Below are 25,957 nucleotides of genomic sequence, written 5' to 3'. Positions count from 1 at the left end.
CTAAAGCTTAGGAAGACACATGTTTCATAGTTAGGAATGGAGCCAGGAGAAAAGAAAATATATGTATCTCACACACACACACACACACACACACACACGTGGATAATATTGCTATTTGCTTCAAACTCTACAAAATCTGTAGATTCATTTCTAAAGCAAACCTGCAGCAAAAAAAAAAAAAAAAAAAAAAAAAAACAGAGACAATTTAAATGCAACACAAAGAACTTGTACATGTTGTACATGTTTGGTCACTTTGTATTTATCTGCTTCTTACTCCCTTCATTCTATCTACAAATTTGCCATAGTCTCTGCCTCTGGATCAGTTAGAAAGGTTCCAGGGAATAAGGACCAGGCACTGCTGATTGGGGCTGAGAAGGCTGGTATGCATGACTGTTTCCTGAGCAAGCCACTTACCAGGTGCTGGGAGGAATGTATCATCTATGCTGTCCTCTGTCAAGGCGCCAGTTGGGTCTGAGCTGTACCGCTGCAAGAAGCTGTCCTCCTTTGTGGGACAACTCTGCTGGAGAGCAAGTTAGGCAAGGTTACCATAATCAGTATTACTCAAATTTCACTGTGGATATATTATCCGAGATCCTATTAATTTACTGATTCCAATCCGGTGGGTCTGGGGCAGGGCCTGAGAGCATGGATTTCTGAGATGCCCTCAGGTCATGCCCGTGCTATTGGGCCATAGATCTCAGGACAAGCAGTGAAGTCCTGATCAAGAGTTCTGTCCAACACAACTTTCCATCATGATGGAGAGGACCTGTCATATGTGTTCTTTGAGAATAGTAGCTGCTAGCCACATGTGGCTACTGAACATTTTGAATGTGTGAAGAACTGGATTTTATATTTTATTTTATTTTAATTATTTAAAATTTAAGTAGCCACATGTGGTTAATGGCATCTGTACTATATACTTTGCATGTCTAGATTCAGGCTTCATATTTGATCACACACCAGCATTACTCAGAAGGCTAGGTGAATCATACATTATTAGGCTCCAAATTGAGAGGTCCTGTTTGAGTAGGTCTGGGTGGTATCCCAAGAATTCACATTTCTGACAATGTTCCAGGTGGTTCTGATGCTGCTTGTCCACAAACCACATTTTTGAATTGCACTGTGATATGTAACAGCTAGTTGCTGTCTCTATGGTAAGGGTCTAGGAAACTATACTGGGTGGAAAACAGACAGAAAGAAATCTGGGTTAAGATGAGCATTTTCCAGGTGTAATAGAACAGTGGTTCAGAGCTGTATTTTAATTCATGTCATCAAGTGTTTGTACATACCCCATTTCTGTTAATGCAAGCCACAGTGGAATTGTTGCTGGTTGCACTCTGAAAAAGAAACAGAGATGTTTCTCCTGGTACACTTGTACATTCTCACTGAATTCAGGGGAGTGGATACGTTTGAAAGTGCTTAATTTTGTCTTGAATCATTAGCCTTAGAAAAAGTAGGGTTGGTTTGATTTCATTCTGTTCCACAGCAAACCCAAAATGATCACCATCAATGATTACAATCAATGTTGCAATGCAATAACAATGACTTGATGATACTTAAACTTACTTGATTGATTTGGGCTTTACCATTTGGTCAAAATTTTCTCCTTTTTCTTGATGTGAGTACTACTAGATGGTTGTCATTTTCTCTCAAACTCAATTTGTTCAAACCGAGAGAGAGAGAGAGAGAGAGAGGGAGAGATTGATTCATACCAGAGAACTTAAGAGGGGAGTCCGAGATGTAGATGGGCTGTTGAAGAAGCCCTGCTGTGGAATGAGGTACTCATCAGCATCCACCACATCTTCCATGTCATCTTCATCCATCAGGGCACGATAAAAATTGGAGTCTGTAGGGCTTGGCAAATGCATTCTTTCATCCCCCTGGTGTAGAAATTTTGAGACCATTAAAAATGGCCATAGAAAAATGAAATTATGGCATTTCCCCATAAATGGATGGAACTGGAGAATATTATGCCAAGTGAAATAAGCCAAAAAATCAAAGGCCAAATATTCTTTCTGATATGCAGATGCTCACATACAATAGGGGGTGGGGGGGAAGAACAAAAGTTCATTGGATTAGGTGAAGGAGAATGAAGGGAAGGGAGGAGGATGGGAATAGAAAGACAGTAGAATGAATCAGACATAACTTTCCTATGTTCATATATGAATACACAACCAGTGAAACTCCACATCATGTACAACCACAGAATCAGAACTTATACTCCAGGTATGTATAATATATCTGAATACATTCTAAATATCATGTGTACCTAAAAAGAACAAATAAAAATTTTTTAAAAAGGGCCATAGAGATGCTAGTCTACTTCCTGGCTACAGGAATAGGGGTTCATTGTTAGCAGGTGCCTGTATATTGGCCAATTGGGTATTAATATAAATCTTGCAGTTTTCTGAAGTATAACTGTTACCCCTCCAACTATGTATGTGCACCTTAGAATAAAACATTACTCCTTGCACATCATAAAATGCATAGGAAATGCAATCAACTTAGAAGAGAAGAGAAAGGGAAGCAGTAGCAGCATTTATTGAGAGTATACTACGCTGTTAAGTGTGTGCAATGTATTTTGCATGTTATTTTGATGAATCTTTAAAATAATCCTGTGAGCTTGGTTTTGCTATTCCCATGTTAGGTAAGGAGGTGTTGGAGATGACATAGGGCAAGCGTCGACACAGGGATCTGAAACCAGATTTGCCTGACTACAAAGTCCTGCTTCTCTACTGAACCAAGATAGGGCTTTGGTGAATGGAAATGTGAGATTACACAAGGAACTGAGAGAAAGACTGTGTCTGAGTGGGAAAGTTCAGATGGGATGGTGACATGGAGTTGGATGGAAACCACCATAGAACCTTGCTAACTTCAGTCTGTGCTGTGACCAAGGCTTGCTCTTCTACTGTTCAGGAGAATTTAATAACACAACCCAGAAACAGGCCATACTGGCACAGTGACATGTGATGCTCATCCGAGGAACTTTTATCAAGGGAAGTGCAAACTGTGGTCTTAGTACCTGTATGACAAGATAGCGCTGGGGATCTCGAGCCATTTTGGAGAATTCCACGATCAACTCCCGGAACTTTGGGCGACTGTCTGCATCTATCATCCAGCCTAAGGAACAATGAAGAAAGATGGCAATTAGAATTCTGGAAGAAATGCTAAAGATGGCTCTGCTTAAAGAAAGCATTTATAGTCATTTGTCCTGTTAGACAAATAAATTATGAAGAAACCTAATCTTTGTGATAGACTTTTCAGTCTTGGCATGCTAGCACTAGTTACCATTTAAAGAGCATGATAACACCATATTTTGAATTGGAATAACAATATCATCCTCTAATTTTTATACATCTGTTGTTCCTAGGTTCAGCATTCTTGTATTATCACCTTCAGTGATGGAAAAGCATTGCGGTGTGCAATTGCTATCTATGACCTACTCTGACAGTAGGGTGCCTGCGTGTCTTGACTAAGTACTGACTCAACAGTCACTCTCAGTAGTTTTTCAATTCAGAGATATAACAAGGCTTTTCAGAACTTAGAGTTGAGACTTCTCCACCCTGAAGCTTTCATTATATTCCACACTCAGTCACCATTCATGCAAGGGACAGGACTGGCTGTCTCAGTGCCTTTCTGTTGATAATTTATATTTTTTCCAGTGCTGAGGATCACACCCAGGGCTCTGCCCATGCCAGTGCCCTCCATAGGAGCATGCTTTTGGCAATCACAGTGGTGCACTGGATTATACAACTATCTAAATCTAGATTCAGAAAGCTGGAGGCAAGGCTGTGGACTTGGAAATCCTCATGCCTCTTGAGGGTTCATATTTATTTTCCATTAGCAGGATGTCAACTATTTTTAGGTCAGACTGCTATGTGACCTTAGACAAATTATGTGACCTCTCTGGGTTCCTGCTTCCTCAGCCCAAACTGAGGCGGTGAAAATAGGTTAACTCTGTGGTCTAAAGTTCAGAAAGGCATTAATATTTACATTATCTTGTCTTCCTCGTATTCCCTGGACCTCCGCTTATGCAAATGCTTATCACACATGTGATGTTACCTTCAGAGCCCAGTTCACTTGTGATTCTGGTAGAATAATAGCACCAATCAAATCACACACTCTTATTTCTATTAAGATGTTTAAATGCTATAGACAGAAGACCTCACATAAATCTGCTGTTTCAAAGATTTAATCTAATGCAGAAATGTTGATTCTATCAGCCTTATGTGATTACTCATTGTTAAGCATTTAAAAACATGCAGTCTCTCTGGTAACAGGCTTCAAAATGCTGGGCAGCTCTGCATTTCATTGAGCAACTTAGGGAAAGGAGTATTTTGCTATAATGGCTTATGGAAGTCTTCCATTTTATTTATTTGCTTGCAAACATGTGTCAGGTCACACTGCTCACTGAGTCAAAGAAGTGTGTTTTTTTTGTTTGTTTGTTTGTTTTTAGTTGTTGTTGGACCTTTATTTATTTATTAATTTATATGTGGTGCTGAGAATTGAACCCAGTGCCTCACACATGCTAGGCAAGTGCTCTACCACTGAGCCACAACCTCAGACCCAAATAAGTGTTTTTTGAAGAATGTTTTACAGATGTTTCTGGACTTGGATGCCTGCCTCAAAGAATGTGATAACATTTTTTCAGGAAATATAAGGCCTGAGCTATTTGGCCAAGAGCAGCAGGTGCTCTAAGTGCCCAGGTTCAGCTATGGAGTATGGATGGTCACCCTGGTCACTCACACTTGACCATGATCATGTAGACATCAATGGTGCAGATGGGAGGCTGCGGAAGGCGCTCTCCTTTTTCTAGGATGGATGAGATCTCACTTGCAGGGATTCCATCATAAGGCTTGGACCCAAAAGTCATCAACTCCCAAACAGTGACTCCTGAGCAGATGAAAAAAGAAAGCAGTCGCATTGTGAGTCAAAAATAATCATAACATCTAGTTGTCTTCAGTTGTCATTGTTGCTTACTGTTTCTCAGGGTTGAAAAACTTAGGTTTCAATAGCTTTGGGCAATTTGCTTAACTGCTGGAAGCTTCAGTTTACCTGTATATCAAGTGGGATAATAATGGCATTAGTCTCATAAGATGGTCAGGAGGATCAAGTAAGACATATAACTGAAATGTTTAGCACAATGCTTGCAAATAGTAACTGAGTGATGAATGGTAAGTAAGCCTCAGTAAACACACTGAAGACGATAATGATGACTCTGGCTGCACAAGAATGATCCTGCTGGGGAGCAGGAGTCACACACTCACACATCTACCCCCGAACCTTGTACCTGTGGAACTCTAAAGATGGAGATTCTGAACAAGGTTGTAAACTGCACATTTCTAAATAATAATAAAAAAACAAACAGAAAAGCCTATACTCCTTTTTTTAAAGAAATATTTTTTAGTTGTAGATGGACATAATACCTTTATTTTATTTATTTATTTATATGTGGTGCTAAGGATGAAACCCAGTGCCCTACACATTCTAGGCAAGCACTCTATCACTGAGCTACAACCCCAGCCTTATACTCCTTTTGATAAACACAAAAACAACATGATTTCTGTTTCAAAGCCAATCAACAATCATGATTAAAACAAACTGAAGCAGTGTCAATTTTGGAGTCAGTGTTCTCAGATGAGCTCTGGGTTCTGAACAGCCACAGGACCCTGGCAGTGTGTCCTAGCCTCCAGTTAGTCTAATGACCCATTTTTCCAGACTTGTTCTCCAAAGATATTGAGGTTAAACATCAAAAATTCAAAAGCCAACTTCTCTGAAATCTGAAATGTTTTGAGCACTGACATAACACTCGGAAATTTTGGATTTTGGAGCATTTCAGTGATTTTGGATTTTCAGATTAAGGACGCTCCACTGGTGAAGTCTATGTAAATATTCCCAAATTGGGGGCTGGGGCTGGGGCTCAGTGATAGAGCACTTGCCTGGCATGTGTGAGGTACTGGGTTTGATTCTGAGCACCACATATAAATAAATAAAATAAAGTTCTATCAACAACTAAAAAATATTTTTTAAAATCCCCCAATTTAAAAAGCCCCCAAATCTGAAACACTTCTTGCCCCAAGAATTTCAGATAAAAGATTCTCAAACTGTCCCATCAATTCCCATTTAACTGTGATTTTAAACATGCACAATGAATTCTTGTGGGAAGGCCAGTTTTTAGGTTTGAGAACAATTGATAAGGTTGGGGAGTGGGGTAATGGGTGGTAGATCATGAAGAACAGGAGGCTATGTGAATTCCCTCTCTTTAACTCCTTAATAAAACACACTATGCCCCAAATTTATTAAAATGAATATTTTGCTTTAACTAGAGACTAAAGAGTAGAGTGACTGAATATTTTTTTTAGTATTTTTATTTTTTGTTTTTAGCTGGACTCAATATCTTTATTTTATTTTTATGTGGTGCTGAGGATCGAACCCAGTGCCTCACACATGCCAGGTGAGCACGCTACCACTTGAGCCACATCCCAGCCCCTGAATATGGTTTTTAAACTGAAAACTCAGGTTCATGGTCTAATATCTCCTGTGTACTGCCAGTGACAGCAGATTATAATCACACAATTAAAGATGCATGATTGCTTTGACTTTCTGATACTACTTGTGATCACTGGAAGACACTAAGTGGCTGAATTCAAGAGAGTTCTCATTTATGTGACAAGTGTGGTCCAAATGGGACTGAGTTGGCACATACTAGAGGGCAAGCATATACCATGGCTGTGTGGGACAGGCAAAACTGAGGTCTAGATCATTTATGATCTGGTGGGCTATGGTTAGGAGTTCAGATTTTATTTTGAAAAGCAAAGAAGGATGATAAACATAGAAGTAGAAGCCTGACACAGTTAAAAAGAGGAGAGACGAGGGTTTAAAATGTGCAGAGAGAAGACAAACAAGAGCTACTTCTGTGATTTCCCTGAGGGAAGCAGGGGCCAGATTCATAGGGGGATGGTGGAGTGATCAGGGCCAGGACCCAGGGGTTGCCTCTTGGGGAGAAGACATATCTTGAAAAGTGCTTAAAGCAACAAGGTATGAGGAGAGCCTTATTTCCTTTTCTATTTCACTAATTGAGGAAACTCAGCTTATGAGTACATAACAAAATTCACTTATCCATTCATGGACAAACATCTCTGCCTTTAAAAAGCTTCCATTCTAGCAGAAAAGATACTCATGAAATTATAAAGAGAAAAAAAATTACATATTTGGAAATCATCAAGTTAATAACACTATAGGAAAAGAAAAATTGCTAAAAGAAAAATTACTAATCTGAATTATTTTGCTTTTGTGATAATGACTAAGTTTTCTTTGGAAATTTATCTCACTCTCACTCTCCCCAAATTTATATTTCAATAGAGGTGGGAGATTCTTTCCTTCTACCCTGTTGCTGTAAATAGCTGGGTGTAGCTGACCCTTTATAAATAAAGGTAGATAATAAGGTGTTTTCTGGCCTTTCTGTGGATTGCTGGGTGAAACTTGAGGACCAAGTGTGATAACAGATGACTGGTGCTTGATACAGCTGCCAATGACATGGGTCAGTGACCATTTCTTAACAGGTAAGGGACCTCATAGCCTCAGGACAAAGTAAGAACATAAAAGGCAGGTTTGGGAAGAGCTAGTACCTGTGTGGATGGAGCAGGGCCTGGCATGGCTACACTGGGATTCAGAGAAGGAAACAGAATCAGGTCCTGGGAGATGGTTCTCACCAGAGGGAGAAGCAGTAACTATCCCCCCCCCCTTTTTTTTTCTGCCCACAGACATCCTCATGTACATGTTTGTGGAGCCATTCTCTCAGATATGAAAAGACCACCGTTCACTACATGAAATAAAAGCCACAGAGTCAGTTCATCAGAAAAGCTTATTTCTCTACTGAGAAACCCTTCCCCGTGAAACCTTGTTTGTTGCCTTTCGTTGTTTGTTCACTTCGAATTTATGGCATGAGTACTACCAAAAGCAATATACAGATTCAACGCAATCCCCATCAAAATACCAATGGTATTCTTCACAGAAATAGAAAAAACTGTTCTAAAATTCATTTGGAAGAATAAAAGACAGAATAGCCAAAGCAATTTGAGCCCAAAAAGCAATGCCAGATGGGGCTGGGGTTGTGGCTCAGTGGTAGAGCACATGCGATCATGTGTAAGGCACTGGGTTAGATTCTCAGCACCACATAAAAATAAGTAAATAAAAATAAAGGTTCATCCACAACTAAAAAATATATTATATTTTTAAAAAAGAGAACAATGCCAGAGGTATCAGAATGCCTGACTTCAAATTATATTAAATTTGGGCTGGGGTTGTGGCTCAGTGGTGGAACGCTCGCCCAGCATGCAAGAGGCACTGGGTTCGATGCTCAGCAACACATAGAAATAAAATGAAATATTAAAAAATAATTATATCAGATTATAGTACAGAGTTATAGTTACAAAAACTGCATGATAAAAGCAGACACATCGACCAATAGTGCAGAAGAGAGGACAGAGAAAAACCCATATATCTACAGTCGTCTGTTCCTTGACAAAGGTGCCAAAAATATACATTGAGAAAAGACAGCCTTTTAAACAAATGCTTAAAAAGGGATAACTGGTTATCCATATTTAGAAGAATGAAACTAAACCTTATCTCTTACTTTGCACAAAAATCAAACTCAAAATGGATCAAAACCCTCAGAATTATACCAGAAACTATGCTACTCATAGAAGAAAATGAGGGTCCACACTCCAGCTTTTAGGCACAGGCAATGACTTTGTCAACAGCACCCCTAAAGCTCAGTAAAATGCCAAGAGTTAATAAGTAAAATGGCATCAAATTAAAAAGCTTCTGCACAACAAAGAAAAAATTAGGAATGCGAAGAGAGAACCTACAGAATGGGAGAAAAATCTTTGCTAGCTACTCTTCTGATAGAGGATTAATATCTACAATACATAAAGAGCTCAAAAATTTTACACCAAAAAACCCAAATGACCCAATTAATAAATGGGCAAATGAAGTAAACAAACTATCAAAAGAAGAAATACAAATGGCTAACAGTACGTGAAAAAAATGTTCAACATCATTAGCCACTGGGGAAATGCAAATCAAAACTACAGGGAGATTTCATCTCATATCAATCAGAATGGCAGGATGTGTAACTGATATGATTCTGCAATCTGTATACGGGGTAAAAATGGGAGTTCATAACCCACTTGAATCAAAGTGTGAAATATGATATGTCAAGAACTATGTAATGTTTTGAACAACCAACAATGAAAAATTAAAAAAAAAATACTAGATCTGAAAAAAAAAGAATATAAAAAATAATAAGTGCTGGAGAGGATATGCAGACAAAGGAATACTTTTACCCTGTTGGTGGGACTGTAAATCAATACAACCACTATGGAAATCTGTATGGAGATTCCTTAAAAGACCAGGCATGGAACAACCATACGAACCAGCTATATCACATTTTGGTATTTACTCTGAAGAATTAAAGCATCTTACTACAGTGATACATGCATATTCATGTTTATGGCAGCACAATTCATAGTAGCCAAACTATGGAACCCACCTAGGTGTCCATCAATGGATGAATGGATAAAGACAATGTGGTATATATAAACAGTGGAATTTTATTCATACATAAAGGAAAATGTAATTATGACATTTGCAGGAAAATGGATGGAACTAAAACCACCATGTTAAGTGAAATAAGTCAAATGCAGGAAGTCCAGGATTGCATGCTTTTTTTCATATATGAAAGCTAGAGAGTAAACAGGAAAAGAAAGGTGGGAGTGGATCTCCTAAAAATCAAAGGGAGACCAGTAGAGGAGAGGGACCAAGAAGTAAAAGGTAGGGAAGGCAGGAGCAAGTGCTGGGAATTGATATTGGCCAAATTACAACATATTTGTATATCGTATGAATATGTAAAAACAGATCCCATCATGTCCAACTAAATGCACTAATAAAAATGTGGGAAAAGCTGGATGCAGTGGCGCATGCCTGTAATCAAGTGGCTTGGGAGACTGAGGCAGGAGGATCCCAAGTTCAAAGACAGCTCAACAACAGTGAAGCACTAAGCAAATCAGTGATACTCTGTCTCTAAATAAAATACAAAATAGGGCTGGGGATGTGGCTTAGTGGTTGAATGCTTCTGAGTTCAATCTCCCATGCCCCTCCCCCAAAATGTGGGAAACCCCCCCGAATTCACAGCATGATGTCACTTTTGTTTTGACTTCATAGGTACAGGCATGTTCTAAGTTCCAGTTCTTTGCCCCTCCTATGACCCTCTCTCTGCCACATGAATTTATTGATTTCTGTAGTTACATTTATCCCAGTAGGCTAAATTTCCTTTGTTGGATTTTCTCAGTATAATAGAGAACAACCATCATGTTATTGTTAGTCATTATCTTAAAAGAAAACACTTGCATGTCAGAGCTTATACTGTAAACTAACAAACAACAAAACCCGGCTTAGCCTTAGCACAAATTCATTGGCATCAGGATTTTGACTCACCATAGCTCCAGACATCACTTTGGTGGGTATAAATTCGGTGTAAAATTGATTCCAAAGCCATCCACTTGATAGGCACCTTCAGATAATGAGAGATAAAGCATTAAGACTACTATTAGCTTCTCTCTGTTAAACAAAATTAAATCACACTAGAAGTAATTACAAATGACTAAGTGGAGAAGCCAGGCTACCTTTCCTGATTGGGACTTCAAGCCAAAGGCTGCCTCCCAGCAAGAAGAGATTTTAAATCCACCAATGAACAGGGTTGCTCTGGTAACCCCCAGAGCTGGCTTTAGGAATGCTACAGCGAAGGACCTTTTGCGCCACTGGCAATTCTGGAAAGCTGGGGACCCTGGTAGTGGACAGTGATCATAGCTACTCAGCATTTGGGTGCATTTTCAGGGACCAATGTCACAAGGTTGATGACTGCCTGGAGTTATGCAGGTCAGAGTGAAACTCAAGAAAGGTACAGCTAATATAGCTGAGGTGTGGCTATATGTGTCCCCACTAGGAGAGGGACCTGTGTGAGAACATGTATCTCTCAATGTTGTGACAATGTTGTGACAATCCATCCTAAGCCAGAAGGAGAGCAAGGAGCGTATACTCAAGGCCAGTTCTATGCATAAGTCACAGAGATCCATGGGAGTTCTCACAAGAACATAGGGAGGACAGCTTTTTATACTTCTGAGACATTCTCCACAGCAGTGTGCCACCAAATTAGCTGTGGCATTTCCCAGCTGTTCTTTTGAAGGGTGCTTAAGTCCTGAAGGGAGCGGTTGAGAACTAACCTTTGTTAATGATCGCCTGGAGATGTTGATGACTATATCCTCTGACCATGTCAGAAATATCTTTGTTCCCTCTGCAGGCAAACCCCACTCCCAAAGCAGAAGACCCAGGCTAGACTCAGTTGCCTGTGGTTGTGCTGAGACCTCACCCAGAATGTTTGCAAATATCCCCTATATCAGTCGAGATCCCAGTCTCTGTTGTCAGGAAAATGCTCCCTGATCTACAAGTCAGTTCCTTACCTTTCCTCCCTCTGCATGGTATTCTTTCTCCTCAGCCCCAAGCAGTTTGGCCAGTCCAAAATCTGTGATCTTGACATGCTGTGGTGTCTTCACTAGGACGTTCCTGGCTGCCAGGTCACGATGCACCAAGCGCCGGTCTTCCAGGTAGTTCATGCCCTGAAACACAAGGGATTCTGCAGTGAGAGAGTGAATTGTTTATGAGACGACCAGTGTAATGGGAAGATGGTCCTCATGCATCTGAACTTAATGTCAAGGTCATGCCACACTTCTTGATGCCAGGGACTGGGTTTGAGTCTGTCTTCCTACTTCTGAATGCTGGACACAGATACTTGTGGCTGGTAAACGTTAGAAGCTATCTATTGAATAAATGAAAAGTCAAGAAAAGAAAGTTTTAACTAGCTGCAGATTATTACTTTTTCTCCATCTGATCACTCAAGTTACAAATAGAAGAGGCCAGTGACTGAGCGCAAGCTCAGCTGTCAGGTGGAGAATGGGTCTTGGCACTTGCTCTGGAACTTGCCAACCATTCCATCTGCCAGGCTTTACCTTCCCTGCATGCAGCTTATCTTCACAGCAAGGAAGAAGATGCCAACCTCAACAGGCTGGGGCAAAGCAGAGTTTCTGGATGGATTTAAGCCAGGCTTTTCTCATGCTTTCCTGAACTATCATACACAATCTGCCAGTGAAAAAATTTTCATCCAGGTTTATTTGATTTTAAATTGAAACCACATGGGTATTGACTATTCTTATGCAAGGTACTATTCCCTACTAATTCCTTGGCTGCCTCCACAATTCTTTTACAGTCAGAATCACTGCTAAAAAAAAAAATAGTAATACTTGCAATGCATCTAGCATAGCACCCAACACAAAGTGAATTCTAGAGACATTATCCCTCAACTACTGTCCTTACTCACGAGCCTTCTGGTGTCCTTGTTTTATGCACCTCTATGCTTGCTGGCAGATGGGGGCTACTTCTGGCTTCTATTTCTTGTTTGACAACTGCCCAGCACAGCCAAGCTCCTTTGGGCCTCACTGAGCTCCAGTCTGTTGTGAGGTTGGCAGCCCACCTTCCCTGTGCAGGGCCATACTGGCAGGCAGAAGCTGGGAGGTGGTCAAGCCTGCAGACATCTCATGTTGCTTGTTCCACGGCCTCCCCCACTTACTCATAAATACACCTCCCTTCTCTTTAGCCAGAAGAGTCGGCTGCATTTTCCCCTTCCTTTCTGGCTGATGATCATGAACTCTTCAGCACAGAGCTGGTGCTTCAGCACAGAAGTGCTGGCTGAAGTGCACCAAATGGAAATGAATGGGTTTAACAAACTCTGCTTTAGTCTGGTGTTTTGTAGTTAGGGAGGCATCTCCACTTTAGAGCAGCTGCAGGGAATACCTGTAGACAAGAATGTTTTCTTACATTTTCTGGCAAATTCTTCGTATTTTTGTATAGAGCCTAAGTGGGAAATTATTAACTGACCTGACAGAACAGTAAAATTAAAAAATTCTTTCTAGGACAAAACCAGCCATCCTCTGAAAGTAGTACCTCACAAAGATGCACCAGGAATTATTCTCTGGGTGCTAGTTTTGAGGTCTTTAGTGCTTTTCTCTTTTTGGAAAAAATCAACTGCTTTCCATACCTCAGGTACACCTGGATTACTCCTTCTCCTTTGTATTACCTGGAAAGCTCCTAAATGTCAAGATGCTGTTCAATGTAAATGCTTCCCTTCCTAAGATGTCCCCTGTGCTAGATAATAAGGATGAACAGGACTCATGTCTTCTCAAGAAGAAGGTAGAAGCTTCTTCTCTGGAATATGCTTCCAAGTTAGGAATTATTACTTAGGAGTGGGTGTGGAAAGAGAATGGGAAGGACTCGGAGCTGAGGAAACATTTCCAAACACAGACCTCATCTTTTTTTTGTTGTTGTTCCTGTCACTCTTGCTATGATCTCTCTTCAAAGGCTGGCTCCTTCCTCACTTTAATCTCCCCTTTGATTTATGGGATGGTGACAATGGTCTGTGCTTTGCTAGCCCTGTGTCTTATAAAAGAATAAGACCTCTGCTTATTAAATATGATGAACTCTTCAAAAGGGTTAATTATGCTTGGCTGCTTGCCTGGACAGACCTAACCTCTGCATTCCAGGCTGTATTAGCTCACTGGTTCTCTTTCCCTCTTTCTTCTCTACCCCTTTCTTTCTCTCTCTACCCCTTGCTGTCTCTTTTCTGTCTACCCTGTATTTATTTCATTCATTTTTCCTCTGTGGAAGCTATTGCATAGATGTTGCACAGACCTAGAGCAGCAAGTAATAGTAATAGCCGTATACAGAGGACTAGTAAACTGCTTTCTTACTGCTCTCTTTAAATTTTTTTTTCTTGTGTGTGTGTATGTATTTTGTGTTGTTCATGAAACTCAAAGGGGAACTTCAGAAGGCATTTCCAGCCTAGTTTAACCTCCAGGACTAATTTTCATTCTGTCTCCTTAAATGCTTAACAGAAGATTTGGTATCTGGGACACACTGTAACCATTTATGGAATAAAAAATGATTGAATAAATGAATGATTGAATAATAACATTTGCTGACAGCTTTAAGCACTAACCATGTGCCAGCCACCCCAAACACATCCCCAACAGAATCCTCTTTCTGTCCAGGTACACATGTGACCACCTTGGTAGAGACCAGGGACTCTAGAAATCAAAGCATGCTGTTGAACCGACCAAGTCCTCAGTTCCCAAGACCACCATCATGACCTTGGCCTTTATACCCCTGCCGCGGCCTTGGAGTGAAACTTGTCTGCTGGGCCAAAAGCTGTTTGGGCTACCAGAAACAAAACAAAACAAAAATCTCGCACCTTGGCCCTGTGCCACAAAGTAAGTCCTGTCATTGTGTGAATCTAATAAATCCAACTGAGCTCCACCCCAGCCCTGCCCCACTCTTCAGGCTCAGGGATTTAAAGGAGCAGCACAACTTCAATATGGTGTGAGGTTTTCTTAGACCATCAGTCTTCAGAGAAGGCTTGGGAAAGGAGAGGAAAGAACTGTTTACATATTCTGGCTAATCAGCCAGAGGGTCTTAAATCAGAGACAATTTGGGGACAAAGAGATTAGACTATTTGAACTTAGATAAAACTCCACTCATGGGTCTCTGTCCCACAGTCTCAGACAGTTTGAAAGGCCATCTCTGTGCCCAGCAGAGTTATATTTTAACCAGCCATCAAAGATAAGGTCTGTGATATTACTTATGAACTCTCAGGCTCTAAGCAGATACGCCACAGGAAGTAATATCAGCACATGCCCCGGTAGGGCCTCTGGGGAAGCTCATTTCCTGATTCTTCTCATTTTAATTGAATTTAACATATTTATTTTTGTTAATTACTACAGGAAAACTAGAATGAATTTTGAAATACTGAGGTTAAAAGGGAATTTGAAGAGCCACACTGGAACTTAAACTTAGAAAAGACAGGCCCAGGGATATGCTTCACACGGATATCAAAGATTTTTCTGGCACAATACCTATGGAACAAGAAAGCACTGGGGGTGGTGGGGCTTGACCTTTAAAGACTCTGTTTTCCCAAGGGCTGCAGCATCCTACAAGTCTTGGGAGGAGTTCAGAGAGGAGGCTGGAACAGGATCCATTTCTGTTCTGTTTTATTAACCACAATGTGGAAAATTCCGGTGAGCATGGATTTCATGAGCACAGAAATGGCAGAAAGTAGGACAAGGGGAGTGGGCACATGTTTTTTGTAAAGTCAAGAGCATGGCTTATGCATCACTGAGCTCCTGTCTTCCGAGGAGGCAGGAAAGTGTCAGAATTTCCCATTCCAGGCTAGAGGTGGTGTGCCCCTGGAATCCTACTCTGCCAGAAGAGGAAGATAGCTGGGATTGCTGGCCTGTCCCCTGATCTGTGACATCAAGTGCAGGGAAAGAGTGAGGACTTGTGAGCAAGGCTGTTTGGTGTCAAATCCTGATTTTCATATGTACTGGCCTGAGATGTTGGCAAGTTACTTAATGGCCCCATGTCTCAGTCTTCCCATGGATAGAATGGACCAATCAGACAGAGCATTAGTGAGTTTATCCATGCAGGGTACTCGGATAGTACCTAGGGAAGAGTTCTGTGCAGGTGATAGCAATGATCATACTTTCCTCTTAAATGCCAAATCCATCCTCTTTCCTCAATCCCTTTTGCTATAACCTTAAATGAGGGCACTGTCTTGATCAACCAAAACTCTGCTATGCTTCCTAAAAATGTCCAATGACGAATGAATTCCTACATAGTGCCTTTGTTGTTGTGCTGAAGCTCTACCTTCTCGGTCCTGCAGGGTCTCTCAGCTGCCCCTCTCTCTCTCTTTAGTGCCTTGCAGTCACTGAGCCTGCTCTGCCCCCTCAGCTCTCAAGCACCCTCACCCACTGCTGCATTCCTCAACTCTGTGTCCTCACCCTCAGTTGACACTAGGACAGGCTCAGGATCTATCGCACTCATGTCTACAGGGTTGTTTAGTTTGTAGGGCTCTGGACTCTTGAGGGGAGGAGCAGTCTGGCTTGTGCACCCCTCGTTTCCCGGAGTCTGGCCCAGTTCCTGCACTTGGCTGACTGGATACGTTCACTTGGTCACAACTCTTCTGCTCTAACTTGCACAGTGGCCTTGAAGACAGCAGGGCCTCCTGCCCTTGACTTTCCTGCTCTGACATACTTCATTCCTTGCTGCATCTCTTGCTCTGTAGCGGTCCTTGTCCCTTACTCACTGACAAATTTAGGTAGATAAGAAGTCTTATCTGACTTTTGTATCTTTCATATGATGCTTAACACTGGCATATAAGTTCTCAAGAAATAACTTAATAAAATATCTAAAAGCTAATGAATATGCTTTAAGAAATCATTTGACAAACTAATGAAAGTTGATGAATATGTTCTTAAGTCGCTTTGTGTGAATTTGTTCTTTTACAGACATACTATAAGGTCATTTAGGTTGATAATTTAAGTTTAGCTGTAATCCTTTGTGGAATAATGCAGGAAAAAAAATTAAAAAGAATTCAAATAACAAACATCTGATCATTGGATAAGTGGTATGGCCCTTTTATCTTGCATTCTGTTATTTTGTATAGGTACTTGCAAGATGTTTGCTTTGAAGGTGAAAGGGCTCTTGCCAAGACCACCCCTTTGGCCCTCTGTGGAACAAGAGGTACAGTGGCTGAATCACCCCCTGGTGGACTGTCAGTCAGGGGGATAGGGCTGTATCTCAACCCTACCTGTGGGTTGAGGGCGCAGATCTTAGCAGTGAAGGTCAGGGGTTAACTGGGACCAGTGTAGGAAGTTGTATATTTGACAGAACATAAAATGTAGAATGTAGTGGAATCTCCACTACAGCCTGTGTAAAGGAATATATGGTTCCTTCTTTTTTAGTTTTTCATACAGCATTCATTTTTACCCTCTCACCCCTTGTTCTTCTGTCATGATGTGGCTCTCTTGACCACAATTTCACTTTCTGTGGTTTCAGTCAACTGCAATCCAAAAATATTAAATGGAAAATTTTGAAAATAAACAACTCATGGTTTTTAATTTTAGGTACCCAGAACTGCAGAAAGCCAACTTGCAGATAAAGGAGGAGTCCTGTATTTTTCAAGAGAGAGCGAGCCCACATCCATATAATTTTTATTTGGTATATTGTTATAACTGTTCTATTTTATTATTATTTTTATTAATCTCATAATGTGCCTCATTTATAAATCAAACTTTATCATAGGCATATAATCATAGTTTCAGGGGATCTTGTTTATCCTCCACAGAGAAGAGGGGACTACTGTGTAATTTGAACATAGTTTTGTCGACATGACACCTAGAACAAAGCAGAAGTGGACTGTAATGTTCTGGCTACATCAAAGTGGAATCACCTTTCATCTCCTTGTTGGGATGTGAGGACCCACCACTGACTCAGCCCATGCTCATCTGCTATCTTCTTAGCAGCTCACATGTACTGATAATTCCTGTCAGTGGGTAATCAGTGAAAATACCTGGGGCTTTTTGAAAGGGACCAAATTAAGTATCTTCCATACTTGTAAAATGGATCCTTTGAACTGAATTTTTTAGAAATCTCTGTTAAGTTTTTACCTCATAAATTGAACTAAATGCAATTTGGTATTTATACAAAGTTCTAGTCAGAGAATGACACCCATAAATCAGTTTCTTTCCGAGCATCTCCTTCGCACCCCCTACCCAGCCTTCTTTCATATTTCATCAGGGGCTGGTCTCAAAGACCTTAAACTGATATCATTTGTGATAATGTAGCATCAGATCCATGTTTGAAAACTCAATTCTCTGAGATCTTAATCTGGATGAATAGAATAGCTCTGTTGTCAAAAAGAGTTTGGGAAAATGCTAGTCTAAACAGTTTTATTTTTGTAGGACTTTGCAATAAAAATGCATACTGTAGGGCTCTACAGGGAAAGGTATGTTACAGTAATGGTGTTTGCCAAACTGAACTGAGGATAGAATTTTTTTTTTTTTTTTTGAGAGAGAGAGAGAGAGAATTTTTTTTATATTTATTTTTTAGTTTTCGGTGGACACAACATCTTTATTTTATTTTTATGTGGTGCTGAGGATTGAACCCAGCGCCCCGCGCATGCCAAGCAAGCGCATTACCGCTTGAGCCACATCCCCAGCCTAGGATAGAATTTTTGGATTAGAAAATTTCTTGACATTATTTTGCCATGTGATTGTAATATATTTGGAGGTTTACTAGGTTGCTTATACACCTAGAGAGAATAGACGTAATTTCTTAAGCAACTAACTCACTCCCAGTGAGTGAAAGCTGCTTATAAATCAGGAGGCTGAGACATTTGCTCTTTCTGATGGATGAGCAGGTGACATCTCCACAAGCCTTTGAGACTGATTTTTTTTGGGGGGGGAGTAGAGAATGGAATCCATTTTCACCACATATGGCAAGGGGTGGCTCTATTACAGTCCACCAATACTAATCTGATTTCTTCCCTATGGCAACTCTGTTTATGTCTTTTTCCTATGCCCAGTGGAGTTTAGCAGTTTAGTGAGGACAATGAACTTGTATAACAGTGGTCAGCTCTCCCATCAATATTTAGAAAACTCCCCAAGACAGTTCATGCCTTTGTGAATCAACACAGCACATTTACAAGTCAATAAATTCCACTTTGAAAATGTCAGGAGTTTAGTTTCTGGTCAGCCACTAAGTATTTCTGGGTAGTTTTCACTTCACACTTATAAAAATAAAATTGTTTAAGACTCAGATAAATTGTCATCCAAAAGCAAATCTTTATAATTTGGGAAAGCATTCCTTTTCTTTCCCTCCAGGGATAGATATTCCACCATGTTGGCTATTCAAATATGGCAGAATAAGGTTTCCCTTGTGAATCAAAAAACAAATCTTTCATGCATGAAGAACTAATGGCCCCAATCAGGGAAGGATTTCAAATTAAGATAAAGCTAAGCAAAGTACAACAGTGGCTTTAAACATCAGGTGGAAATTCTGAGTAATATTATGTAGAAAACTATCTCAGCAAAGTTTCAGGCTCTAGAAACTCAAGTTCAGTATCCTTGGTAAACCATGCTTGAATGGGACCCACCTCTCTTAGACACTGTTGGATTAGTATGTTTGTCATCACACTTGCAGAAGGCTGATTTTAGGGGTTGAATAAACTTCCATTTCTGCAGACATTGGTGGTCAGGAAAATGGGAATGTAATATTTCAAAGAAAAGAGGGAAAAAGCTCATGAATAATAAAAGATGCAGAGCAGAAGATGCTATTCTAAAATAAAATGAAAGTTGATGTGGACCTAGCATAAGACAACATATTAGATTAGAATTTAACCTCGACACCAACCTACTTTAGTTATGGGAAACTGAAGGAGGAAAGGAACATTTATTGAGTATCAAAGGTGTATCCAAACCTGTGGCAGGTGATTCACAGAGACTCTCTGTTCTCATCCTTCTACCCAGAAATAGAGGTGGCAGAATACCATCTTATAGCCAAAGGGACTGAGTGCAAAAAAGACTAAGTGATTTGCCTGGCTCACGAGGCTCATGAATGCTAAAATCAAGATTTGATATTAGAGTCCACTGAAATTTTAAGCCTTGTTCTTTACTGGGAAAACCTACTGAGACTGTTTGCCCTTTAAGGTAAAAGGGTGACATCGGCAATTCACACTGAAGATAGGGTCACTTCTCCATCACATAAAAAGTCCCCTCTCACCCCCAGTATTGGGGATAGAACCCAGGGCCTTGCACATGCTAGGCAAGCAAGTGCTCCTCCACTATGCTACACCCTCAGCTCCAGGAAGAGTCACTTTGGTGGAGGTGGGAATTAGTTTGAGGTAATTAAAGAATTTATGCTGAATCTCCTGGCACACCCTGGTGATGTGGGCATTAGGAATCATTCAGAAGGAGCTGGCCCCAAGGGTGCAGGGTTCTGTTGGCCCTGCCCAAGCTAGGAGACACAGCCAGGGCTCACCTCACAGTTGGAGCAGCTGGGCACAAACTTAAAAGATTAAACCAGATCTTCTCAGGCAGGATTTGTGCTAAGAAGAATATAAAACAATGTAACAGAGATTTCCTGGGAAGGGAGCACAACAGTTTCAATGTCCTACCTTATCTAATCAGTGAGGAAAGCTTAAGGAAGAATTTCTGGGTCCAGGAGTAAGCACTTGAGAAGACTCCCAGAAATAATTCTATACCCAGTGAAACATACTTTGGGTTAATCACCTCCTCCCCAGATCAGCAACTCTAATGGGTTGAATAGACCCTCCCCCCATTTCATGTTGACCCAGAACCACAGAATGTGATCTTATTTGGACATGGGCTTCTGAGATCTAATTAAAGATATTAAGATGGAATCATCCCAGACTTAGGGTGGTCTCTAAATCCAATGACTAATAAATATATATATTTATGGGGTATACTGTTATGTGAAGTGACTAAATAATGCTACTTAATATATCCTTCATCTCACATATGTTTTTTGAGACTATTTAAGATATTCTCTCATAGAATTTTCAAGTTCAGTGACTGGTATCCATGAGAAAGAAGAGGAGAATTTGGACGTAGAGATGTAGGAAATAAGGCCATGTGAAGACAGAGGCAGAGACTGAAGTGATGTTGTCACAAGCCAAGGAAATGCAGTGGCACCAGAACCTGGGACTAGCAAGGAGGGAGCCTCCCCTAGCACCTTTGGGAGATCAGGGATCTTCAGACAACTTGATCTTGGACTTATGGCTTCCAGAACCATACAAGAGTAAGTTTCTGTCGTGATCAGCCTCCAAATTTGTGGTAATTTGTCATGGCATCCTCAACAACTTCATACAATGACACAGAACTATCAAGCATTTCACAAATACAAGAAAGCCCAGCAACCCTACTCCTGGACTATTGTCTAATAAGGATGATATAACTCCTCTGTGACTTTGAAAATGACAATGGCAAAAACACTTGATGATCTTGGTCATAGAGGACCAAGTATTTCTCACTTCCCTGGCACACTGAGAGCCTGTTGGGGCTGTGGCTGAGAATCACCACCCCACAGTATAGGAACAAAGAAGGATGTACTGCTGTCTGGCTATCCTGGGTGGAAGCCTCCCATTTCCCCAGCACAGCCCAGAGCCTCAGTTCCAGGAGGGAGCCAGCCTCACCCTGTGCCAGTCTTGTGGTATTATGGGCAGCTGCCAGAAAAGGTGTGCCCAGAATGTGCTTTTGTTTGTTTTGTGTTATTTTTTTTACAACTGCTGAGAATTGGGTGAGGCAAGTTCAGGGCACTCTCACAAGTAAGCTGGCAGGAACAACTGCTACCACTGACCAGGGGCGCTGTGAGAAATAGCCCTGGCCTGGTGACACACCGTACCCCTGTTCAGGGGTCCCTGACAATTCCCTAAACACCCTGCCCTGCTGTCTGTGGGAGGTAGGGGTATGTCACATACTCAGGGACAGGCCCTGCCCACAAATTCTTTAAATTCATTTGTGTAAAATGTACATCCATTATCATTAAAAAATAGGATTTAGCACTTTGGGTGCAAGTAACTTTTGTAGGGCTGAGATGGAGATGAGAGAAGTTTGAGATAAAATTAGGAGTCCTTTGGTGAACTGTGAACAGCTCAATACCTGGCTTATTGCCTGACCACAGCAAATAGGTAGGGCCACGTGGCCACTGTGTGCTTTCACATCCCCTCTGTGACTTTGCAGCAAGCCTGTCAATAGGAGGACATTGAAGGAGCCTATTCCATGTAGTAGGAGGACCTGCTCTCTTCCACCAGCCTCCTCAGACTTGTAAATCAGGCCTTGTGCCATAACACTTGCCCTGCCCACACAGACACACCAGCGTTCCAAGTCCTACTTCTGGCCTCAGCCTGGTTTACTTACCTCGTTATCAAATCCTGACAGAGGAAAGCCACACTCTTCCACTACAAAGCACCACGGTGTTCACCAAAAAGAGCTCCAGAAAAATAAGGACAAAAACACCAAACATATTGAACACTCAATGGAGAAAACTGTTCACACGTGGAGGACTAGATTTCCAACATGCAGGTGGCAATGGCACTGATTCAGTGTACAAGCCAATCCATTAAATTTAATCTAAGATAAAGAAAAACCTGCAAGTGCACACACATACACATATCCTCTTGGCTCAGTTATCCCAGGATGGCAGAATAAATACCTCATTTTTCAGTATCCTTATTTCCCCACTTGCTGTTTTCCTTGGGTGCTTTTACTAATGATCATCATTCCTCCTGAAAAATGAGAGTAGTGTGCAACAAGCTGAGACAGCTGCGCTTCTTGTTTAACAGAAACATTTGCCCTCCTTTTCAAAGGTAGACAGACACCTGCTCTATGTGTTCTCAGGGCTCCTTCTCCATTTACCTTTGCAATCTGCACACACCAGTTGAGTAGGTACTGGGAACCGATGTTGTCCTTGTGTTCTCGGACATAGTCCAGGAGGCAACCAAAGGGCATGAGCTGAGTGATAAGCTGGACGGTGGAGGTCAGACAGATACCCAAGAGGCGGCACACATGAGGATTGTCCACACTGGCCATCACATAGGCTTCCTGTAAGGGAACAAGAGAGGATGGCATCAGAAAGGTTCCCTAACAGTGACTAAAGGAAGAGACACATGGATCCTTTTTTCCATGTAAAAAAAAAAAAGCATGAGCATGATTTTCAAAATATGTACTGTTGTAAGGGACATTTTTTAAGAGCTGTGAAACGACAAGACACTTTGTGGGAGATGGACCCTCTTGTGTGTATCTAGGGATTCCACTTGACAGAGAAACCCAGGTAACAATTCCCATTGGCAAAACATTGGTTGAACAAGGGACCTGGGTCACTCTAATGTCCCCATGTTTGGGAACTGCTGTAATCTTCCTTAGGAAGATTCTGACTCAAGGATAAAGATGCTGTCAGGGCCTGAGTTTTGGGACCAGGACACTGTGGACAATGACTTGCTCACGTTATCAGAAGCTCTCACCATAGGCACTACTGAGACATGATGGTAAGCATGTTCAGGAAAGTCATTGACGCAGCAACCAGCCAGCAAGAAAAGCCCACTCTTTTCAACAGAACAAACTTGGCCCTGACTGAGCAATGGGAGGGTATTTGGGATAGAAACACTGCCTACAGCACTTCTCCAAAGAGTAACTGGAAAACATCTTTTTGTGTACCAGCTCCAGCCTCTGAAACGGACATTCAATCTATGATGACTATAGATTCTATTGGCTGCTCAAGATCCAACTCTGAAGAACGTGGTCTGTATTGTCTTGCCCTAGTCTCCTGATGGGAAAAACATGCTGCTCTGCATAATGCATCCGTTCCTGCCCCATTCATTTAGGCTGACTGCCAAGGCAGGAGACTTTGACAGATCCATGAATATAGACTTTATTTTAACCCTTCTGCTATTCTTAGGCTGAGAAAGCTTCATTTATTTGCAATCATGTGCACAATGGGATCCTTTCTTGTGTCTAACTGAGAACTAGGGAATCCTCAATTTCCACCCATAAATTCTCTTTCCCTTTAAAATACAAATGGTGGTGACCTTTTATTTGGATGTGAAAGAGACAACATGAACTGCAAGAGAATGAGATCAGAGGTTCCTTTCCACATTTCAGCAACTGCTGTGTTTAGAGTGTAGCCCAAGAGACAAGGTGAGGCCAGGGATGCTCAGGTATGTGGCATAAACTGGGCAAGGAGGCTGGAACATAGGGTTGAAGACAGAAGACAGTCATGGTGAGGATGGTAGAGAGAGGGCATATGTGTGTATATTTGTGTGCAAATTTAGATTTATTTATTATATATGTGTGTGTATGAAAATATGCATGTCTATATGTCTATCTATCTATCTATACTTTGTGGTACTAGGGATGAAACCTAGGGGCATGCATATGCTAGGTACATGCTCAATCACTGAGCTACATATCCACAGCCCCTGTATATGTATTTAAACACAAATATGATCACAGCACTTTTCTTGCCTTGAACCCTTCCCTGGGTCCTCACCATTCTTGGAAACTCTTGCTGCCTGCTCTCCCCTCAGGCCTCTTCCACTGGAGAGCCTCTGTCCCCAAAGGCCCTCCTGATCTTCTCAGGAGTCTCAGTGACTCCCCATTAAAACTTCCCTGGCATCTTGCAGGTTTTTTTTTTTTTTCAGGAAAGCAGTCCCAGCATTGCCTGAGAACTTGTAAGAGGTAAATTCTTGCAGCTCCCCTTAGGCCTAGAAGCGAGATGCCATTTCTTTGAATAAGCCCTTGGGAGATTCTTGATGAAGCTGCAGAGCCACTGCTTTGGAGCACACATCTTAATCTATACTTATCTGTGTAATTTAAAACAGGTCCTTCCCCCACCAAGTTTTCAAGAGATGGACTACATTCTCATACTTAGCAGCATATGCTTAGAGTATAGCTGGCACTCGATAGTACTAGATCACACCAGCAAATGTTTCCTTATTTGTCGCCTCAAAACCCATCCCCTAACAAATAGGAGACACTTTCTTGATTGTTTATGGTCTCTATTTTCAAGCAGGATATGCATTTTTCTATTATAAACATAATTTAATTTTTAAGCAGGATATGAATCTTTTCTATTATAAAAACAATATTACAACATTAAAGAGCAGAGTAGATATTTAATACCTGTTGACTCTGGGGTCATTGAAAATATCCTTAATCTTGAAAAAATGCTTGCAAAAGTCAGAGAATTGAATGGGGCCAGCAAGTGCATTGTGTTTGAGGTCAATATTGTCAGAAGAGACTGAGGCCTAGGGAAATGAATGGCCAACCTGAGGGTATACTACTTCTTAGTGTCAGGAATGGGCCCACATCTGGGTCTCCTAACCCCTGGGCCAGTGGGCTTCTCTCCATGGTCCACCTGCTCAGCACATGTGTAGCACCAGGTGCTCCTAGGGCCTCTCTTTGCATGTGGAAGCAAATGATGATGTCTTTCAGGTGCTCTGTTTTATGGGCTGCCTGAAAGCTTTAGGTGGCACACGTGTGTGCACACACACATGTAAAACCCATATATAAATCTGTTTTGCATTCCTTTTCCATTGCCTACCCTAAATTTAAACTGGAAAGTCTATGGAAAAATTAATAAGCCATGGGATTGACATAAAAGCACAAATCACATCTCTCCCCGGAGTCTGGGAAGCTTTACAACCATAACACCAAAGAAATCCTCTGGAGGTTCCTATTTTCTCAAGATCTGGTTGAGATTTGAGTACATATTGTATTTATTTTAAAGGGGAGAAAAATCTGCAAAATGGAGCACTCTCAGCAGCCCATCTGTTGTGGGCCGGCGAGGGGCTGATCTGGAACCAGGAACTGGGAACAGAGCAGGGGGCGTGGGTGTCAGGCCACACAGAGTTTGGAGGCTTGCCAGGTCCTGGTCCTACTAAAACCTGATAGACCAACAGAGCTGAGTCGTCACTTCCTGCCCCGCCTCCCCAGGGCACAATGGGAACACTGTTGTTGTGGGCCCCCGCTCAGCATGTGCAGAAGTTAAAGTGAGCTTTGTTCTTTACTGTTTATCTTGGAAATCGTGAAGGTGCACCGTGACCTACACCAAGTATGCTTGGTATTCCACAACAATCTCAGCACAAGCCACCCAGGCAGGCAGAGCTCACACTTGGAGACCCTGGTGGCTGCTGTCCAAGTCCTACCACTGGGTTGTCCCTGAGGTTTTGGTGACCTTAAGAATCTATTATGTTTGTCCTTATTGCTGGCAATGATTATTGGGCCTTCTTTGCTGCCTATCAACATTTATTTTTCTTTTTTCTTTTTTTGGCAGCAGGGATTGAACTCAGGGGTACGTTTTAACAACCGAGCCACATCCCAAGCCCTTGTAATTTTTTACTTTGAGATGGGGTCTTGCCATGTTGCTCAGTGCCTAAGTTGCTGAGGCTGGCTTTGAACTCATGATCCTCTTGCCTCAGCCCCTTCCCCGCCCCCCC

General features: G+C 41.5%; 1 protein-coding gene across 2 annotated transcripts in view; it reads right to left on the bottom strand.

The window, feature by feature from the left end:
* Positions 1-25,957, bottom strand: part of Egfr (epidermal growth factor receptor) — a 201,025-nt gene that overhangs the window by 6,357 nt on the left and 168,711 nt on the right. Inside the window, exons 20-27 of one of the 2 annotated variants that reach the window (XM_048786642.1) lie at positions 22,380-22,565; positions 11,520-11,675; positions 10,498-10,573; positions 4,747-4,893; positions 3,023-3,120; positions 1,713-1,880; positions 1,290-1,337; positions 415-520 (exon numbers count right to left, since the gene is read on the bottom strand). In XM_048786642.1, coding sequence (XP_048642599.1) covers positions 415-520; positions 1,290-1,337; positions 1,713-1,880; positions 3,023-3,120; positions 4,747-4,893; positions 10,498-10,573; positions 11,520-11,675; positions 22,380-22,565 — 985 coding nt within the window. The remainder of the gene's footprint in view (positions 1-414; positions 521-1,289; positions 1,338-1,712; positions 1,881-3,022; positions 3,121-4,746; positions 4,894-10,497; positions 10,574-11,519; positions 11,676-22,379; positions 22,566-25,957) is intronic. The other variant, XM_048786643.1, reaches the window with a different exon arrangement.

Source organism: Marmota marmota, unplaced genomic scaffold, assembly GCF_001458135.2.
Source record: "Marmota marmota marmota unplaced genomic scaffold, marMar, whole genome shotgun sequence".
NCBI classification, from domain to species: Eukaryota; Metazoa; Chordata; class Mammalia; order Rodentia; family Sciuridae; genus Marmota; species Marmota marmota.
This window is presented reverse-complemented; position numbering and strand designations above follow the sequence as displayed.